The sequence below is a fragment of the Zingiber officinale genome, chromosome 8A, assembly GCF_018446385.1.
Source record: "Zingiber officinale cultivar Zhangliang chromosome 8A, Zo_v1.1, whole genome shotgun sequence".
NCBI lineage: Eukaryota > Viridiplantae > Streptophyta > Magnoliopsida > Zingiberales > Zingiberaceae > Zingiber > Zingiber officinale.
In genome coordinates, this window is record NC_056000.1 from 7457404 (window position 1) to 7478728 (window position 21325).

A 21325-nucleotide genomic window follows, 5' to 3' on the forward strand; every position below is an offset into this window, starting at 1 on the left:
GTACGATCCTTGTACGGCCCGGCCGCCGACCATGCTGCTTGTCGGCGGCAGGTGTCTCGAGAATGATATCATTAGCTGCTCCTTTTGTCCTCTTCTAAGCCCTTTGTCTCTAATTGGGTCGGACGGGCTGATTGCTCGGCCTTCCGGGCGCTCGGGTATACATGCACCTTGGACCGGGAGAGACGGCGCTAGGTCACGTACTCGGATGGGACACCCACTAGTTGTTCTGCAGTTCGACCGAGCAGCTTGACTACTCGGCCTAGAGGTTCCTCTATAAAGGAGCTTGTGAGCGTCGGAAGCTCAACCCGAAGTCGAGCTGTCTTCGTGCCGGCCTGGGATCTACTCAGGTCGATCGGCCAGGAGACTTCTTTCCTACTCAGCCGGACCTTTGACTCTCCCGTGTCATTGACCCCTTCCTCTATGGGTCCCCGATCCTTACCACCGGATCACCAACTATACATAATAATAATAATAATAATATTATTATTATTATTATTATTATTTATGTTTTTTTACTTTTCTTTTTTCCTGTATATTTTTTTCTTTTTTATGTTTTTTTTTTTAATGTTTTTATATTTTTTATATTATTTATATTTATATTTTTTTTATTTTTTTTATCTTTAAAATTTTAATTTTTATTTATTTATTTTATTTTAAATTTTTAAAAAAAATTAAAATTTTTAAAATTTTTTAAAATTTTTATTTTTTATTTTTTAAAATTTTTTAAAATTTTTATTTTTTATTTTTTAAAATATATTTTTTAAAAATTTTAATTTTTTATATTATTTTAAAAAAAAAATTAAATTTTTAAATTTTTTAAAGCATTTTTTAATATTTTTTAAATTTTTTCTCTTTTTTTTTATCGGAGAATATTTTTGGTAAAAAAAATTCGCTAATCCTAAAATCAAGAAAAACCTTAATTTTATGAGATTTTCCTATTCCGAACTGCATGACCCTTTTCCTGACTGTCGGACATGAAACATTACTCGGGAATCATCGAATACCTAAATCAAACAAAATTTTTGTTAATAACCTTGGATAGATAACCAAGATTATCAAGAATAACCCCGAATCAAATGCACCCTTAATGTTGGGATGTGTTCTAAATCAGTGTATTAACACAAATTTCAATAAAAATTAAGTTGCTCAAATTTATGTATCAAAGCCAGCTTGTAACGTTTAGGCGTGAAGAAATTTGTCTGTGACTAACTTTTAGATCAATAGAAAGGATCAATCTCGTCTGACCAATGTATCATGGTGCGCAGCAACAAAATTTGATTAAACAGCTGCTGCATAAAATTAAAACAGAGGAAGGAAAAAATAATGAACCCAACTAAATGCCAACCTATTTCACTTCTATGTTCAATCGCAACTGCCTTCAGAATCGATGAAAATGCTGGGAAGATCACAAGATCCTTCTGGACTTGAGATAAGAGTAGAGTAGAAAAAACGCAGCCACTGCGCCAAATATTATCCCTGTTGTAGTCAACCAAAATGCCCACTGCACCGTATTCCAGCATGACATCATAACAAAATAATGCTTAAAAATAGCGATTATATTTAACTTTATGTTGGAGAATTAAAATGAAAAAGGAAGGAGTTAATACCGCATGCTCCTCAAGGTAGGATCTTAGATTCATGCCGAATATTCCTGCACAGTGAATTATATACAACCAATTCATCATCAGAGACAGGAATGACCTTACAATTCTGTTTTTCAATTTTTTTTATTGAACATATTGATACAGGAAGCATGCCCCATTTGACAACGAAAAACAGGATTTAATCTCTTTAACATCTAAGATCACGTCTATAAGAAAAGATAAAAAAGAAAAGCCATAGTTGGAAACCATGTATGCTTCAGGACCAAGGATCCTCTGGTCCAGGAGATAGTTCACAACATAACTGTGACTAGATCACGACCGTGATTCAACTATAATTGATTGCGATCCCTCCTTAAATTCATCTTCCCATCCAAATTATAATTTGGATCGGGATGAGCGGCCAGAGGCCGCTCAGAGGCTGCCGGCGGTGGTTGGGTGGCCGGGCTGCCTGGCGTCGAGTGGGCGACGGCTTCCGACCACTCATCTCGATCCAAACTATAACTTAGGTAAAAGGTGAACCGGATGGTCAACAATGCAATTGCAACCTAATCATGGCCGCGATCCAACCACAATTGCATTGTGAACCATCTCTTGATCCAGAAAAAATAGATCCTCTGATTAAAATAGTGGACCAAAGGATCCGATCTAATGTTTCAGAGAATAGACAGCAGGGATCAGAATGGGGCAGCATATTGACTGTCTAAATCGGCCCTTACAACTAGACTACAGAACGGCACCTTAGAGGAGGAACCAATGGAGTTACATTGTATCATTTGCAGTGATTTAATTCATCCTCTCGATAGGACTGATGCCTAAGTCTCTATAATAAGTTGAAAAATGTTGGCTTCTACCTTTTAACCAAAATAAATACATAAAAATTATGTGCAGCGAAGTCTGCAGGATTGTGAATTTACTTAATTAATTGGCATGCTTCGGGGATGAAAAAAAGTCAATGCCCTAAAACCCTGTAGAATTAAAATAGCATGCAAAATTTCTGAGGAGACGCTTCTGTTGAAGGTCATAGAGGCAACTTTTGAAAAACAAACGCATACGATCTAAATTAGAGGTGCACATGCTATAGAATTAAGTGCTCATGATCTAAAGAACGAGCACACGTGTCCTCTTTCTCTAGGTCTTCATGAAGGGCCCCTCTCGAATTCGCATCCAATAGTACAAGGCTTCAATAACAAGGATCAGCCTTAGGAGATGAGTCATACCTGCTACTAAAGCCCCAACTGCAACACAGAACGTCCCAACTTGGAGAAGCAACTCTACTCTACTCACTTCAAGTCGGCGAGAGCTGGCGATAAATAGGTAAATGAAATTTGATCCATATAAAAATAGAAACTTACTGAATTGGAACATGAAAATTAGAGTGACTGTACAAAATCTTCGCGATCCAGTTTATTGTTAAGATATACCAACCTTTAGAGTTTGAAGTTCAAGCCTCCATGTCAAGGTTGAATACACAAAATCAAATCATGTTTTCCTCTGTGAATGTTTTCTTGTTTGTAAAATTGTATTTGGAAAGGAAAAAAGAAATTAGAATACTAAGGAGCTGAAAGGAAACCTCAACAATCCATTTGAAGATCATATCATAGGCATCTCCAAGATAGTTGGTGTATTAATCTTAGTCTTTGTGGTCATATAGATTATCCCATGATAAAATCACCAAACATAAAACTATGATGTATTCATTTAATTGCTCTACTTGAACTTCTCTATTTCAGTTTTTTCAGGAAAATTTCCAACAAAAAGATCGCCAACTCCAAGATCAACACAGAAGCAAGGTTCCTACATCAAGATTTTTGAAGAGAAATTATATGCTTTCAGGAGGGAGAGTGCTACATCAACATTGCAGATGTTTATACCATCCTAAGATTTAGAAGGATATTGACATGGATTGCTCAAAATACATCAAATTGAAGGAACAACAAATAAGATGGGCAGATCCATCACGAGCCAGCAGTTGGGAATGCAGATATGCTCCGATATGCAGCAAAAATAATCCAGTAGTATGCTTATATATTTTTTTTTCATGACACTGTAAATATCAATGTCAAAAGCATCTATCAGACTTTTTACAAAAAAATTTGTAGTATGAACTAAGCTACTGAAAACAGAACCTTTTAATCTTCTAGTTGCTCTAACTTTTATATGTTAGTGTCACAAAGACAACTTAATTCAGAAGAAATTGCAATCTCCAAGATGCAATACAAAAAATACTAATAATTTTAAAAAACAAGATGGAAGGAGCATACTAGCAACTACACATGGCATAATGGTAGATTTGAAATGCAATATAGAAGAAGCAGCAGTCAAGTATATAATGTTAAGCATCAGCAAGGCTAAGAAGATAAAAAATTGTAAACCTCAGGTTCACAGCAATAGAGTCTTCCATTTCCTTGGCAGAATCAAGAAGTCTTTCAGCTTGACCATGGCAGGATTCACATCTGAAAAAAGTGAAATAGGTTAAAGCGTCACAAGAACTTGATCAGGTTATGGGTGTGCGTTGTGTGCTTCTGCTGTCTGTGCTTGAAACGTACAATCCACCCAAATGAGAGAAGCCCCTAAGTTGTTGAGAGCTAACACCATTAAATTGTTAAGACCAACCATTGGCTCAAAGGTGTTAAGCGCAAATGAATAATATTTCACTCATCCAAGCCTATGCTTGAATAATTTCAAGCACTTAAGGAGTACCATCACAATAAAAATATAAACCCAATTCATAGACCAAAACATCCCTATTCAACAGGTTCGAGTTTTCTTTCCAAAACACCTTCCATATCTAGAATTACCTTTGCTCCTATACTAATTGAAACAATTGCTCAAACAAGAAAACCAACTCAATAACTAGTTAAGCTCAACTACTGACCCACAATGCTTAAGCCCAAGTTAGTGATAGTTCTCTGATTTACACCTATACCTCTTTAATTAGAACACAACTCTACGTATGAACTTATTGAGATGCCAGTGTGCTTGAGAATTCCTTAGGAGAGTTAATGTTTTTGTATCCTCGAGTGACAACGTTATCATATCCTAGAAAATGATACACGGTCCTTATAAATGCCCCTGATTAGAGGATGAGAGTCTTTGCTGAAGTTTACTAAATGAATGAATTTGTCAATGCTGAGGCCGATCATGAAGGTTCCCTATTAAGGTATGAACGTTCCCAAGTAAAAGAAAGGATATCTAGATTTCCTTCTCACTATAATTTTTTAAACAATTGTGAAGTTCATATTTATTAGAATACAGTACCGTTGAAGATAATTCTCCAAGAGCATTTCGATCTCTTCCTCTTCTTCTGTAGAATGTTGTTCCATCATGAGACAAAATGAAGACATTAGTGGAAGAATACATTACACAATATTCTATGGTCATAATAAAAAAACATGTAGTGTCAAATAAGTACATAGGAATCACAATAGTTACTTTAGAAAGAAACAAGATAAATTATAATGGTAAGATGACAAAAATAAGCTTCCGAAAATTTAATGTCAAATTAATAACAATATCTAAAATGTTATTTTAGCAATAGCAAGGAGTGGTTGTGGTTTAACAAGTAAATCGTGTAGAGTCTTGGATATTTTAATTTTAGAATATCTATTATTCAACAAATATTGATGAGAATCTATTATCCACAGAATTAAAGCTGTGTGGTTAGATTTTTTTTTTTTTTCATCACATCAAACTCTAATGATGAAAAAAAAATAAAAATCAAGGACCCCAAACAGTTGTGACTTGCAACTTATTATGGAAAAGTTATGGAAGTATGCAGGCCTTTCAAAGAGAATTTATATTAGAAGCCTCTATTTTATGAAGAAAAGCAACATAATCTATGAAACCAAGTATTTGACCGGGAAATATGTGTAGGGTACAAGCTACATCAATGCATGAGTTCATGCATATCAAAAAGATCCTACAAATTATACTGTCATACCTCATTTGCATAAAATTTGGCCACAGTGCATAGGATGGCAGATAAATATAAAATCACAAGTATACAATCTCTCTGATATCATTCTTCTAAGATATGTGACTAGAGTAAGGAATCTGGAGAGAACCTAGAGTAGGAAAAAGACGAAAACACAAATGCACCTTCAGCAATTTGTTTGTCCAAGAGAAGGGAACATTCCACGTCATTACTCCCCCGGCGAATTGTGCAATTTCTCCCCATTATGCATATTCGACGAATTTCATGAGGATCTTCAAGAAGATCAAGAAGCATCTGTTTCAGCTCTCCTGCTCGTGAACCCAATTCAACCTTTAATTGCACACAGAAAGAAAAATTAATACACAATGTTACACACATCTAAAATCAAAGGATACTATATGAGTCATTTGACATGCCAAAGTTTGTTTGCTCAGACGTAGATCTTCCAACACATCGGCTGTCAATCTATTGGGAAGAAGAAGAACTTCAAGTAATGCAACCACCTAAGACAAAAATCCAATCCATCATTTCATATTACGAATAGGGTATACTCAAGTAGAGAAGTATACTTGAGTAGAGAAGTTGGGAGGGGTAAACAAAATAGTATGATGATTTATCTAAATATGAATGTCATAAGTTCTGCTCTTGGATAAGGAATTTTCAATGATTATGGTTGTAATATTTGATGAATGCTCCACATAATTGAAAAGCTAATTATACTTATGAGAAAAAATAATTTGAGGTTACTTGTGACAGCCTAGCAGAATGTGTTTCTTGAATAGAGAGAACTAATGCCAGTGTTAACAAAATGCTATAAGAATAAGAGTAATCAAACAACTTAACAGATGTGGGAGGTGCAGTTACTCTTATCTGAATGTGGTTCCTAATAGCATAACTGCAATAAAAATTTATTTTCTAATCAACAAATCATCAAATCCAATTTGTAAAAAAAAATGCAAATGAACATTGCAGAGCAGCACTAGATGCCCAAGTAATCTCTCACCAAGTTATGCCTAAGTAACCACTAAAGGACTGTTAGGACACGGATGAGCTATAATAGAGGGTGAATAGCTCACTTCGCTTCTTCGAACTTGATTTACAATGGAAACTTGAAGCGAAGACTCCACAATGCTAACACCTTCGATTTTACTTAGTATCCATCTCTATGAGGTGACTAATCCAACGGTCCTCTCCATTCTCACAGCTTCACTATGAAAACCTCTTTCTCGGAGGCAGAGAAACCTCGTACAATCTCGAACACGAGAAATACAATAAGAAATGAAAGCAAATATAATGAATACCAACAACTTTACATGAATCTTGCTTTGAGTGCTTTCTTGGTGCTTGGAAATGTCTCTTGATCGATTGAAAATGTAACAACACTTCACTTCGAACTTCACAAGAACCGGCAGCTCATTCTCTTCGTGAACCCCCCTTTTCTAGAGTTTCTTTCAGGCTGAAAAATGTCTCCCAATCGATTAGCCTTACCACGTCAAATCGACCATTCAAAATAGAACAACTCTTTTTCGTCCGTCCAATCAATTGACAGCTTCTAATCAATTAACCCAATCAATTCAAAAGTTTTCTGTTCTTGCGAAAAGCACTAATTGCCCCAATCAATTCCAGCATCTTCTGTGCTGTCGCGAGAAATTGACCAAGCCAATCGATTGCCCAATCAATTTCAGGACAAACTATGCTTCCGAATAAGGCCTTCAATCGATCACACACTCTATTTGATTGCCCAACCCTAAGCTTTGATCAGAGTTTAGGGTTCTTTTGCCCAACACTAAAGTCTGACTCGTTGGCACTTCCCGTTGCCTAGCAATCGATCAACTTTGATCTGCCAGCACTTCTTCACCAAGTGTCCGGTCCTCCTTGATCAACTTGGACTTTCCTTTGCCAACTTTCCGTTGGACTTCCGATCACCAATTGTCTGGTCAACCTTTAACTCACTTAGACTTTTCCTTTCCTAGCCCCGCTAGGACTTCCCCTTACCTAACTTCTAGTTAGAACTAGTCACTCGGTAAACTTCCCACCTATCTAACCTCTAGTTAGAACTTCCCATTATCTAACCTCCAATTAGGACTTTTTCCTTGTTTAACCTCAATCGGTAAACTTTTCACTTGTCTAACTTCTAGTTAGGACTTTCTATTGCCTAACCTCCAATTAGTGTCTTCCCTTACCCAATCTAAATTAAGACTTTCCGTTGTCTAACTTTCAGTTAGGACTTCTCGTTGTCTAACCTCAATTAAGACTAGTCACTCAATAAACTTCTTGATTAGTGTAAGTACCTGGATTAGTTTTGATCTGATCAACCGAGTTAAATTAGGTCTTATGTTGTTTTGATGCCTTATGTCTAAGTATGCAGGAACTTAGGAGCATGAGAAGTTGAGCGGAAAATGAAGCGAGCGAGAAGGATGACACGGAAAGGGAGCCAATAGGCTTAGTGCATTCGAGGGACGAGAAGATACGGAAAAGTATACCAGTGGACGAGAAAGACATGTGTGACGTTCGAGGAACGAGAAGCCGGGAAGGAAACCTGCTTAAGGAGAAGGTCGGAATTGAGTTCGAGTGAGCTCAATTCCGGACAATCAGAGTTTCATCCAAGCAAGCGGGATTAAAGAAGATCAACTTAGAAGTTGATCTTGAAAACCCAAGGTGCCTCACTTGTGATTAAGGGCACCTCGGGTGCTAGAATTACATCTGCCAGCCACCGGAGTGAAGGCGCCTCCCAGGAGCATGGAGGTGCTCTCACGCCTCAAGGAGGCACCTTGCTGGAAACTAGAGTCGCCCTCACACCTCTATTAGAGGCGCCCTGGAGCTTCTATAGAGGCGCCTCGAATGAATAGCAATTGTTAGGCTACCGTTGAGAAGAGGATACACTTTTATCCTCTTGGAAGCACCTTGGATCCCCTTGGAAATACCTCCAAACAACCGTAACTTTTTCCAGAAGGTTATAAAAAGTCCCCCTGTAGATAGGAATTATATATCAATCATTGTACCAAGGTTTAAAATCTCGACCCATGCCGAGATTTCAGTCTCAGATCGGAACGATACGGATTCGATATCGTATGGTGCCGTGCCAATACAGTTTCAGTATTTTTTAATTTAAACTTGAAATAATTTTCTAATAATAATTCAACTATCTCAATTTAGAATGATTAGAGCGGTACAAGATTATAAGTGTTTTATTATGAATCATAAACTTAACATACATTTATCAAAATTTCTTAAATAAAGGACATATAATATTTCCTAAGCAGATTAGTAGAGAGATATTCTACGATAAAAATATATATTTTATATATTCAAAAAATAAGAATTTTAAAAGTAAAAAAAGTTAAACATCTTAATATTAATGGATCTAAATTTTAAATTGATTCTATATTGCTTCTATAATAAGTATATAAATTAATTAAAAAAATACTACGTTAGGTATAATAATTGTATAAATTAACTATTTCTTTATTTAAATTAATTATTATTTTAAATAATATATATTTAAAATGATTTAAAAATTAAAATGTTAATTAAATAGTAAAACTGAAAAAAATATAAAATAATTAAAAATATCAGAATATTAATCTCATTTATTAGAATTTTTTAAAAATTTTAGATTTTTTAAAAATTTTTAAATAAAATTTAAATTAGTAAAATTAATTTTCAAAATATTAATTAATAAAATTTATTTTTAAAAAAATAAATATATTTTTATTTTATTGGGATAAATTAATTAGACTTTATAAAAAGATCTTTGAAATATCACACTTACCTTGGGAAATGTTTGAATTAATTAAATTAAAATATTTAATTTTTAACGCCTAAATTCGAGAAATCGTTGCGCGCTCCTCCGGTGGTACCGAAGAGTCGCGGGGGACGCCTCCGACGCCGCTGGAGGAGTCGCGCGACTCCTCCGCGATGGAATTGCGACAAGCCTTTTGTCGTGCGATGAGTGTGCCTAATTATCGCGTGACGACGAGCACGCATGATTCCTCTGTCGCGTGCACGCGATGAGCCGATGACATCGCACGAAATTGTAGCTATATTGGTGTTGATTTCGGTGCACGAGTGGAACGGTAAGTTTTGTCCGTTCTACCCAACATGAAACGAAATATTCAACATTGCATTGTACTAATCTTTTTAGTAATTCCTGAGCTTTCAAAGACTAAGAGGTTACTCCGCATTCACGAAGGAGAATTTTAGTGGAGCTTTCAAGTATCTTGGATTAACAACTACCTAAGTTGAAACCAAGTAAAATATTATCTCCTCTTACTTTATTTCTGTTATTTTATGTTAATTAATTTTGCTTAATTAATTGTGTATCCTTGTTAAAGCAAAAACAAGAGAGATTATTCTAACTTAATTTTTAAGAATATTCACCCTCCTATAGTTGGCCTAACACGGGACCTACAATTGGTATCAGAGTCAAACCACTCTAGAAAGACTAATCGCCTGCTAAAGTAAGAAGACGATGGCCGAATCGAGCATTCACCTGCCAAAGTTCAAGGGGGAGTTCGCAATTTGGAACCCCAAAATGGATGTATTATTTAAAACAGATTTTGAAATTCTTTTAACAATAAAATATGGTTATGTAACACTCAACACGGAGAGGAGGAAAAAAAACACCTTTAGAGCAAAAAGGAGCAAAATAACTTCGTGGCGAACGACAAATCAGAGTTTCACCTGCTGAGCATTCTTCCGCCCCAAGAAGTTAATCAAATCGCCAGCTATGACTTGGCAAAAATACTCTAGGAGAAGTTACTAGAGCTACACGAAGGAACCTCGAAGGCCAAACTCACAAGACAGGAGCTGCTCCAAAACCAACTTAGCAACCTCCGAATGGAAAAGGAAGAATCAGTTGCTCATCTACACGCAAAAATCAAGAAGTTGCTCACCGGACTCGCAAACTTCGAAGAACTGGTAACGAATCAGGACTCGCTAAGGTATGCGCTGAATGCTTTTCCGAAAACACCTGAGCGGACGTTTATAGTAGATTCCTTCTACGTCTCCAAGGACCACGAGATAAGTACCTTAGAGAACTTATTTTCAACTTTTGAACTTCACGAGTCAAGATGTGCAAGTTTAAGAAATAAAGAAGAAAAGTCAGCTCAGAATTTAGCATTGAAAGCCAACAAAAAGGATGAACCAGAGTCAGATTCTTCACTCGATGACCACGAAGAAGCATTTATGGTAAGAAAGTTAAATAAGTTTTTTAAAACTAATAGATTTAATAAGTCGTCGGCCAAGAAGTTTCTTCCAGGAAAGAAGCAAGTTAGATACTACAACTGCTAAAGAAAGACTCATAAAAGACAACTACCCAAAGCTGAAGAAAAGGGAGAAAGAAAAAGACAAAGGGTCAAGACGGACGAAACACAAAAATCTAAAAGCCATGTGGGATGAGTCAGCATCAGAGTCTGAGATCGAGGCCTACGCTGGACTTGCACTTATGGCAAATCATCAAAAAGCTGAAGACGAAGCAAGCTCATCCGAAATGAGCATTAAGAGCATCGATGAAGGAGAGCTTCGAATTACAAATCCGATATGGTAAGTGAGGTATGACTCTTACCTTCTGATCTGTTGTATGAAGGTATAAATATGTTATCTAGATCATTATGCAAACTACGAAATAAATGTATGGATTTAAAAATAGAAAACAAAGAGTTAAAGATAAACTTAGCTAAAGCATGTCTATTAGAACTTTTTGACAAAATTCAAATGGAAAACTCTAAATTAAAAGAGCAAATAGAAATATTAAAAAAAATGATGCAGGCTCAAATTTTTTGTCAATTTCAAATCCTAGAAATAATGGAGGACTAAATTGGTATATTAAGAATCATAGGGGTTAAATTATAAAAATAGCTAGAAATTATGTTCCTAAAAAATATTTGATAAATCAGTAAGTAAAAACTTATATTGGGTTCTCAAATCATGCATAGTCTGATTTAACTAATTTTTATATGCATACTCAAAATTTAATTTACTTTAGTTTTAATATTGTTTGTAAAAATTAATTAATAGACCTTCTGTTTACATTTTCTCTCCAATTATTTTTTTGTGTGTGAAAATGAAATTATTATCGACTAACAGAAAAAATTTCCGATATTTTTTTGACCTCCATATTATTTTTTATGAATTTTTAACAAAAATTATATTTTTAAAATTAAAATTATTTTAAAAATTAGTTTTTGACGGAATTAATTTTCCTGTAACATAACATAAGATTTTCTGTTGATAGAATTTTAAATTTAATCATCTAGTTATTCTCCCCCTTTGATCACATAAAAAAAAATTTATTGACAGAAATGTTTTAACAATTAAAAATTCTTGAAAATTTATTTTTAAAAGATTTAATTTTTCTGTATATAAACATTACATTTCAAATACTTAAAAAAATTGGCATGATTTTTTGAAGTATAAAACTATTTTTAAACATTAAATTTTTAAAAAATCCATTTATGTCTCAAAATATTTATTTTGATAATAGAAAAAAACAATTTGCTCATTGAAAATTTTTTTACTGAACTTATCTTTGACATTGACAAAAATTTTCAAAATTTTTCCAAAAATTAAAATTATTTTTAAATTATTTTTAAGAAATTTGAAAGTCAATTCTTAAAAATCAATTTATTTGCAAATTTATTTCGGTAAAAATCCACAACTTTGGGATGTTTATGTACGACCCCTAGAAAAATTTCAGATTTTTTTTTCTAACTTTGCCCATTTTTCCCTTATTTTTTTATGCGATCAAAAGGGGAGAATAACTAGATGATTAAGTTTAGGAGGAGATTTTATTTATTCATTTCTTTAATTGCTATTGCATTCAACACTTGCACTTAAATGTCATATTTATGTTTTAATTGCATTTTATTTGTCTATTTTATCCTAATCTTAACTCGAGTTGATGCACATCAAAAATGAGAGATTGTAAATACCTCAAGTTAGTTTTAATATGATCAACTGAGTTAAGTTAAGTCCTGTGATGTTTTAATGTCTTATGTTTAAGAGTGTAAGAACTTAAGAGCATAAGAAGTCAAGCGGAATACGCAACGAGTGAGAAAGATAACAAGGGAAGGAAGTCGACAAGCTCGGTGCATCTGAGGGACGAGAAGATGCGGAAGAGTAGACCGGTGGACAAGAAGGACGTGCACGATGTTCGAAGGACGAGAAGCATGAGAGGAAACCTATTCGAGGAGAAGGTCGAAATTAAGTTCGAGTGAGCTCAACTCCGGACAACCAGAGTATTACCCAAGCGAGCAATATCGAAGAAGATCAACTTGGATGTTGATCTTGAAGACCCGAGGTGCCTCACTTGTGATTGAGGGCGCCTCGGGTGCGAGAATTACATTTGCCAGCTGTTGGAGTGAAGCACTCCTCTAAGGAGCATGGAGGTGCCCTCACGCCTCAAGGAGGCGCCTTGCTGGAGACTAGAGGCGCCCTCGCGCCTTATTGGAGGTGCCCTAGAGCTTCTATAGAGGCGCCTCCAATGAATAGTAGTCGTTAGGCTACCGTTGAGAAGAGGATAAACTTTTATCCTCTTGGAGGCATCCTGGATCCCCTTGGAGGCACCTCTCAAAGACTGTAAGAGACTATTCCGCCTTCACGAAGGAGAATTTTAATAGAACTTTCAACTGTCTTGGATTAACAACCGTCTAGGTTATAACCAAGTAAAATTTTTTATCCTCTTACTTTATTTCGATTATTTAATGTTAATTATTTTTGCATAATTAATTGTGCATCCTTGCTAAAGCAAAAGCAAGAGATATTATTCTAACTTAATTTTTAGGGTTATTCACCCCCTCTAGCAGGCATAACACGGGACCTACAGTTAGGACTTTATGTTATCTAACCTCTAGTTAGGGCTTTCCCTTGCCCAACTGAAATTAAGACTTTTCGTTGCCTAACCTCCAGTTAGGATTTTCCGTTGCCTAACCTCCCGTTAGGACTTTCCCTTGCCTAACTTCCCGTTATGACTTTCCCTTGCCTAACCTCCAGTTAGGACTTTTCCTTGCTTAATCTCAATTAGGACTTTCCGTTATCTAACCTCTAGTTAGGACTAAAGTATCCGGTCTTCTCTTGACCTACTTGACTTCTCTCACACTTTGTCAAACATTGAAACTCAAACTCGGACCAACTCGAGCTTAGTCAAGCTGGTCATCCTTGACCCGAGAACGATTGCACCAATAATCTCCCACTTTTTGATGTTTGACAATATGATTAAGTTAGATTAACTCATATTAGCCCAACTTCCTTCTTCATCTCATACCAAAACATAAATGAGGAGTTCCTAACTTAAACCCTATACACAAATTATAAATCTTCTCCCAAGATTCATCTAACCATGACAATGAAGGTTCCCTAACTTACATTGTTTCTATTTCTCAAAATTCCTCTTATCACAATGAAAGTTTCAAGCTTCCATTGTTTCCGATGATTAACCTTAAGCATACATACATCATCCTTCTATAGATCTCGTTCCTTATCCAAATCATGCCTTTAAGGTGAAACTCCCCCCCTCAAAGTATGCTCCAACTTCTATCATTGCACCAATAATGATTTGAAGTCCCTAAATCTTTAGGAAATCCCAAAATTGAAGTCATGAGATTAAAATTCAACCTTGAATCTAAACCTCCTTAACTCCTCATTAGTCCCCTTTGACTATTCATTTCTCATTTTCATCAAGAAAATACCCTCAAATACTTGTCCAAGCATTTCATAATGTTAGGAATAATTAAATAACCTAAATATGGCTTAATCAACTAAAACAAACCCATTTCAATCGAAATCAATCACAACCAATCGATTGGTTTCAGTTATCAATCAATTCCGCCCAATACCAATTGATTGGTGTTGAATACAATTCGATTCCACGAGTTTATGTACTCGCAGAAATTCACGAATCAATTGGTGTGTGACAATCGATTAACCCAATCGATTGTTGTATCTAACATTCCTAATTTCAAACTGAAATTCAGAAATCCATAAATAATTCTACGAATTTCCAAAAATCATAAAATTTCATGTAAACGTTAGGGGCAAAATAATTCTCTATGAAAATATATCTCAATTTCAAAGAATAATACAAAATTAGAAACCATTGAAAACTTCAATATTTTACTCTAACTATGTATCTAACTAATCATTGGTGATGTCTATTAATAAATAGACTTCCCCACGGTTTTCCAACATATTTTTGAAATCATTTTCACAACAAATTTCCAATAACGATTTTTGGCTTAAATGCACATGACTTGTACATTAACTTTCCTCATGATTGGACTTTACAAAATCTATGTGTTTTAGATGAAACTAAAACTCAAATAGATACACTAAATCAATATCTTAAGTTTTGCTCATTCTCCTAACATCTCACTTGAATCTAATGTATCTCAATACACATACAAGTTACTTTATGATCATTGTGAGATGTAAAATAGGTTTTCCCTAAAACTAAGGAATCATGTATCTCTAATTAGACATTTCGATTTTAATCATCCTAACCTAGGATGTCAATTAATATCATTGTCCTTAATTACAAGGAATTAAAAATAATGCATGATAGTGATTATGATGTACATCAAATGGGTTAATCGATGGCCCAATCAATTTCGGGACATACTATGCTCCCAAATAAGACCATCAATCGATTGCACCAATCGATTAGTTTGGGCCAATCAATTATTATGATCGATTGTCCAGCCATAAGCTCTGATCTGTGTTTAGAGTCCTTTGTCCAACACTAAAGTTAGTCGTGACTTATTAGGACTTCCCGTTGCCTAGCATCCGATCAACGTTAATTTGCCAAGGCTTCTTAGCCAAGTGCTCGTCCTCATTGACCCACCCACTTGGACTTTCCTTTGCCAACTTCTCGTTGGACTTCTGCTCACCATGTGTCTGGTCCACCTTTGACCCATTTGGACTTTCCCTTTCCTAGCTCTACTAGAACTTCCCCTTGCCTAATCTCCAGTTGGCACTAGTCATTCAGTAGAACTCTCACCTGCCTAACCTCCGATTAGGACTTTCCGTTGCCTAACCTTAGTTAGGACTTTTCTCTTACCTAACCTCACTTAAGACTAGTTACTCGGTAAACTTCTTACCTACTTAATTTCAAGTTAGGACTTCTCGTTACCCAACTTCATAGGTTTTCCGTTGCCTAACCTCCAGTTAAAGTTTTCCCTTGTCTAACCTTAACTTTTCCCTTGTCTAACCTCAATCAGGACTTTTCATTGCCTAACCTCGGACTTCCCGTTGTCTAACTTTCAGTTAAAACTTTCCCTTGCCTCACCTCAATTAGAACTTTCCATTGTCTAACCTCCCATTAGAACTTTCCCAAATATCCGGTCCTATATTGACTTGACTTTTCTCTCACACATTGTCAAACATCAAAACTCAAGCTTGGACCAATCAGAACTTAGTCAAACTGGTCACGAGGACGATTGCACTAACAAGGACAACATGAAGTAATCAATATCTACTTATACTTCAATAGTTCACCTAAACTGAACTTCATCTAGAAATATGGACAATTAATATAAAAGAAAACACTCACACGAGGTTCAATATTCATTATTCTGTGCTCCAACCGGTTTATTCGAGAAAGTAGTGCAGCTTCAACAACCTGCAAAAAATATTAAGTATTCCAATCCTTCAGATTTCATTGTTTTTACAAACCAAAATTACAACTAAAAAGAAACCAAAAAATCCCATATAATTTCAACACACATCAACCTGAATTGTTTTATTGAATTGATAATTCTATACCTCGAGCTCAAAAGGCATGGCAAGTCCACCGCCGTTGCTTTTAGAATTTAAGCGAGGCAACAATGTTTTTAAGAAGGCTCTCCCTCCTTTTCTATAAAGTGAAAGAAACAGGCTATATGATTGTGTATGTGCACATAAAGCTGGTGAAATATACAATGAAAGACCTGCACCTGTTATAATCAAATATAAGAACACGTTCATTCATAACAATTGCCCTTAAGGAGCCCAAATTCATTAATATAGCTTGTTCTCGCACCTACCATAAAGTGGTGTAAAAAAGTAAATAAGTGCATATAAAATTGTGGGAAACATTATGCAAAAAATTGTATCTGTTAAATCTAGAAACAATTATTGGCACCATCAACCACCAAGCATGGAAAAGGCAGAAATCTGGTTATCTGTGCTAGTTACATATGAAGGCACATTGAGATGCATAAATTTCTGTTTTTATATTTAGCAAGCTATGCAAAACATTGTAAAAAAGGAAATAGAAAACCATGTCATTTTAATCCCAAGGCATAATAATCTATTAGGAGACTCAGAATACATAAATATAACATAGCTAAAATAAATAAATAAATAAAAGAGCATAGGATGAAGTTGTGACTTCACATGGCTACCAATATTCTGAAATAATTTTTTGTGCAAAACTTTTTCTGAGTAGCCTAATATCCAAGGAACCAAAAAAAAAAGGAATAATATGGATCATCAATTATGGAGCTATTGGTTAAAAAGAATCTTCTGTGGCTCAGGTCACCTCCCCTATCAAGATCAAGCCACTGGGAACCAGATGGTTTCCACTTAAACCATGTTAGTTTCTTTAAAAGTAGTGGAGAAAAGACATTATAGAAATGAAACAAAGAAAGGTCCGGTGTTGATGTATAAGAAAGAGAGTCCAAGATTGTGTTGTGTTTATCTTTTTTTTTTTAAAAAAAGACCCATAATGAAGCCCAAGGACTATATAATATAGAAGAATCAGTCTGTTAACACCACAAGTTATTTATTTAAAGTCCATCCATACCAGAAAATAACATAAAACAAAATAATAGGGTTCACAAATTGCTTAATTTTACCAGCAAAGATGGCATTGAATTCATCAGCCACAATGATGGGTCTACACTCCTGATATCTCTGGGTCGTAGGCCTAAGACACAATATGCATGAAGGAATTAAAATTACAATAACAATAAAACTAGAAGACAATTAGAAAAAGAATATTGTGATGTAGCATAAGAGCTCTCAAACCAAATTGATGTAGAACAAGAAGGCTCTAAGAGCATCTACATTCGCGTTCAACGGTGAATGCTATAACTGCATGTTGATGTTAAAATGAATGTGATGCAGTGTTAATGTTGTTGGCATTGCAGTGGATTAAAAAAATATATATATATCACCTGTGCACCAAGTGAGAAGCATGGGAGGGCCACATGGGTGCCCTCGTATGTATTTTTTATTAAAAAAAAAAATTAAAAAATTAAAAATTAAAAATCAATAAATAAAATTAAATTAGTGGTGTATTTTTGATGAAATTAAAATAAAAAAATTAAATGGCTAGTTAACGGTTAGTAGATCTACACAACGGCTAGTAAATCTATATAACGACTAGTTAACAACTATTTTAATAAAAAAAATTAAATTTTCATCTATAAATACTCATCATCTTGCACAACTTATTTCAATCATATAAACACCTAAATCCCTCTAAATGAGTGTTGATGTTAAAATGAATATGTTAATATAATGTGTATGTGGCATGTGGACCCCACAATAATGAATGTTGATGTTAAAATGAATGTGAGAGAATGAAAGTGTTAATATAATGTGTATGTGGCATGTGGACCCCATACTTTTTGATGAGATGGTGGGTGTTATAACACCCACCAATGCAGATGCTCTAATGCCAAATCGATGCAACAATAAATTGCTCTCGTATCAAATTGATGTAACACAATAACACTCTAGTGCCAATTGATGTAACACCAAATTTAATCCTCAATTCACACAAATTTTGGGTCAAAACTGATAAAACATAATATAAGTATCCCACAAAGTGAAGAACAATCTCACACAGAGAATTTGAAAAAATAGAACTTTATTGATTAAAAGCTAATTACTTCGTAGAGATGAAATTTTTATATGCTCAGAAGTGATTGATCTTCTTTTTGAAAAATAAAATTGTCAAATTATTGACCATACAGTAGATAAATAAATAGATGGAACCATAACTTTATGACAAGAAGTTAAAATTGATAAAGTAGCAGGAAGTAGAAAGGATTGTACTGATATAATCAATAAAAAAAGCTCAACGGTTGAAGTAGAAAATAAACAGAACAAGTACAACATATAGGAGATGGCAAATGATGCTGTCTATGATGCCAGTTAATCTTTGTTTGCAGTTTTGATATGAAATAAAATAATAAATATCAAGTTTGAGAAATTAGTTTCCCACCGCTAGATTTCAACAATTGTCGCCTGTTAATTTTCCTTGTAGACACTGTACCATCTGATTTAACTTCAATCACCTGGATGTAACAGCTCCAATTACAAATCCATCATACATTCTGATCTGAACTAGTACTCATTTTGAAACTACATCAAATGTCCACGAATACTCAACAAATCATATGGAGAGTCAGAAATACACTGAAAAAACAAATTTTGTCATCCATGTGGAGAACAAAAGCGAACCCTATCAATCTTCATTCAGTGAAAAGCCAACCATGCTTTTAGATAACAAGAAAGTAGTACAGGTACTTTCTAGTATAAGTCAAGAATTATTGACATGGTTAAGTGTTATTTTTGGTGAAAGTATTGGGATGCGAAGTTACATTCTCACAGTAGGATAAAGAGATTCTATCAAGCATGAAATATACTATTAGACCAAAGAAAATAATTATATGACACTAATCTAGCTTTCTGAAATCAAGAATAACAAGGTGCAAATGTAAGCATATAGTCTATCTCTACAAACTTTCAAATGTTTTGTCATGATGTCTCAAATAGTGAACTCAGTGCCCTTTTAGATTATTACCTATATATTAGTTCTCTGAAGGCACAAAGAAACTTCCAAATACCAAACATGCAAGGTAGCAATTGAAAGCCATGGCCAGCCATAGCAGCAGCATAGTAACAACTATTACAGGAAGGTTGTCAAGATTGAGATATAAATTTTTTTAAACAGAAGAAAAGAAACAGAAATGTCACAAGCTTTTTTCAAGATTATCAGTTATTATTCCGCAAAACTTTTTAGTTTATCCTATACCATGATGATTTGAACGACTTTGAGGGGGAAAAAAGATTCTTCTAGTTCTTAATGAACTTTTTTTTATTGTTTAAGTTACTCCTATGATATGCCAGAATCAGTTTTAGAATCTTCTTAGGGGCGAGATAGAAGAGAAATAGAAGATCAGAAACTTCTAAGCCGTTTAACAATTTTGCTCTTACTTATTTAAACTATTAACAGATTATGAATAATATGAAGGTGACTTTTGGTGTCCTGCACGCAAATGGGAGATTTAGGCAAAATATTCCTTAGGTAATATTTTTCCGTTAATGGTTCAGGTAATTTATAAAAGTAGTATGCTAGTAGTTAATAGTGACAAATTGATTGACTATTAAATTTTGTGCAAGTGTTATAACCATGTAGCAATTTTGTTATCGTAATCTTCTGGGTGAAATCATGGGCCGATCTTGTTGTTTTTAAGTGAGGCATTATTAACCTTGCAAACGCAGGACCAAGACTCCTCTTGGGCAGCAGTGATCAGGGGACCCTCACAGCGTACCAACAGCACCGTGTGAAGGACTTAGTCTGACCTAGCGAGCCTGTCCAGGAATGTCCTCTTTATGTGAATTGTCTGCCCATAGTTTTGCCCTCTCTCCAGCGGCATCTAAGAAAGTAGGAAGGAGTTGGTTGTTGATCTTTTCTATCTGACTAGGTTTTCTACATTGTCTCGATCATGTTGGTCATACTAATTTTGGAATGAAATGTTGTTTTAAGTGTTCAAACAAAATGGATTCATGAATACTCAATTGGAAAAAAAAAAAGGAAAAGAACACAAAAGAACAAAGAACACACGCAAAAACACGCACGACAACAAAGTCGCACGCCAATTAAGGTGAAGAACTCCTGCGCTGGCGGATTTCCACCGACAGATTACCTCGTACACAGGTTCTCTGATGCCAAGCGAGATCGAATCCGCAGAGGCCACCATCCTGCGTCTCTTCTCCTGCTGCTGAAATGAAGGTTCCGACTCACTTGTGCCGCTAATACAGACGCCATCTGCCACAAACTCCTTCTCCGCTTCGGCCAACTCCCCCTCCGTATTCTCCTGCTGACTCCGAACGACAGCGCCTCCTCCATCGCCGCCTCCCTTCTCAGATAATGGCCTCACGGTGGATCTGGAGACTGAGAGCACGGGATGGATCGAGAGGAGGCTCCGGGTCGGATATGTAGAGAGGGAAGTGGAGGAGACGGAAGCGGAGAAGGCGCGGAAGGGGAGTAAGGAGGCCCGGTCCGCTTGATGGAAGAATCGGGACAGGTCGAGGAAGAGGAGCAAGGAAGACGAAGACATCAAGCTTTGGGCGAATGAGGGCTCCCCGGCTGAGCCACCGCGCCAAGGAAACAAATTGACGTACTACTGTACCACCATCACCCGCAAGCAACTTTCGCCTGCAAGTCGTGGCCCAAGTTTTTACCTTCTGATTTATTCGAATAAAAGATGACGTGTCTTGATAATAACTTAATTCTCCCAATAATATATCGAGTTTTACATGTTGGACAGATCGGCAGACGCGTCTGATTTACCCAAAACGTTACCCAAATACAAAAAAGGACCATTTCATGGCCCCCGCGTGAATATTATCAAATCACGCCCAAAACCAATTATCTATTCTCATCCTAACGTAATTCTTTTGCCATTTGGCCCCTTCTATTTCAAAATTTTCGATATTAATTACTCTTGCTGATTTTAAAGAACTGATTTATAAATCCACTTATTATTTTCACATTTTAAAAAAAAATTTAAAATCT

General features: G+C 35.4%; 1 protein-coding gene across 3 annotated transcripts; it reads right to left on the reverse strand.

The window, feature by feature from the left end:
- Positions 1 to 1186: 1186 nt before the first annotated feature.
- Positions 1187 to 20983, reverse strand: LOC122012190 (magnesium transporter MRS2-11, chloroplastic-like). 3 transcript variants are annotated; one of them, XM_042568645.1, is made up of 13 exons: positions 20454 to 20983; positions 18746 to 18818; positions 17370 to 17440; positions 16467 to 16552; positions 16297 to 16387; positions 16085 to 16153; positions 5955 to 6041; positions 5703 to 5868; positions 4863 to 4908; positions 3977 to 4057; positions 2822 to 2904; positions 1608 to 1651; positions 1187 to 1501 (listed from the first exon to the last, which is right to left on the reverse strand). In XM_042568645.1, exons 1-13 carry the CDS (start codon positions 20865 to 20867, stop codon positions 1406 to 1408), a joined length of 1407 nt encoding a protein of 468 aa, XP_042424579.1. In that variant the 5' UTR covers positions 20868 to 20983; the 3' UTR covers positions 1187 to 1405. The 3 variants fall into 3 exon arrangements, with proteins under 3 accessions (XP_042424579.1, XP_042424581.1, XP_042424580.1); XM_042568647.1 differs by lacking the exons at positions 1187 to 1501; positions 1608 to 1651; positions 2822 to 2904 and adding an exon at positions 2911 to 3095; XM_042568646.1 differs by lacking the exons at positions 1187 to 1501; positions 1608 to 1651; positions 2822 to 2904 and adding an exon at positions 2911 to 3648.
- Positions 20984 to 21325: the final 342 nt, after the last annotated feature.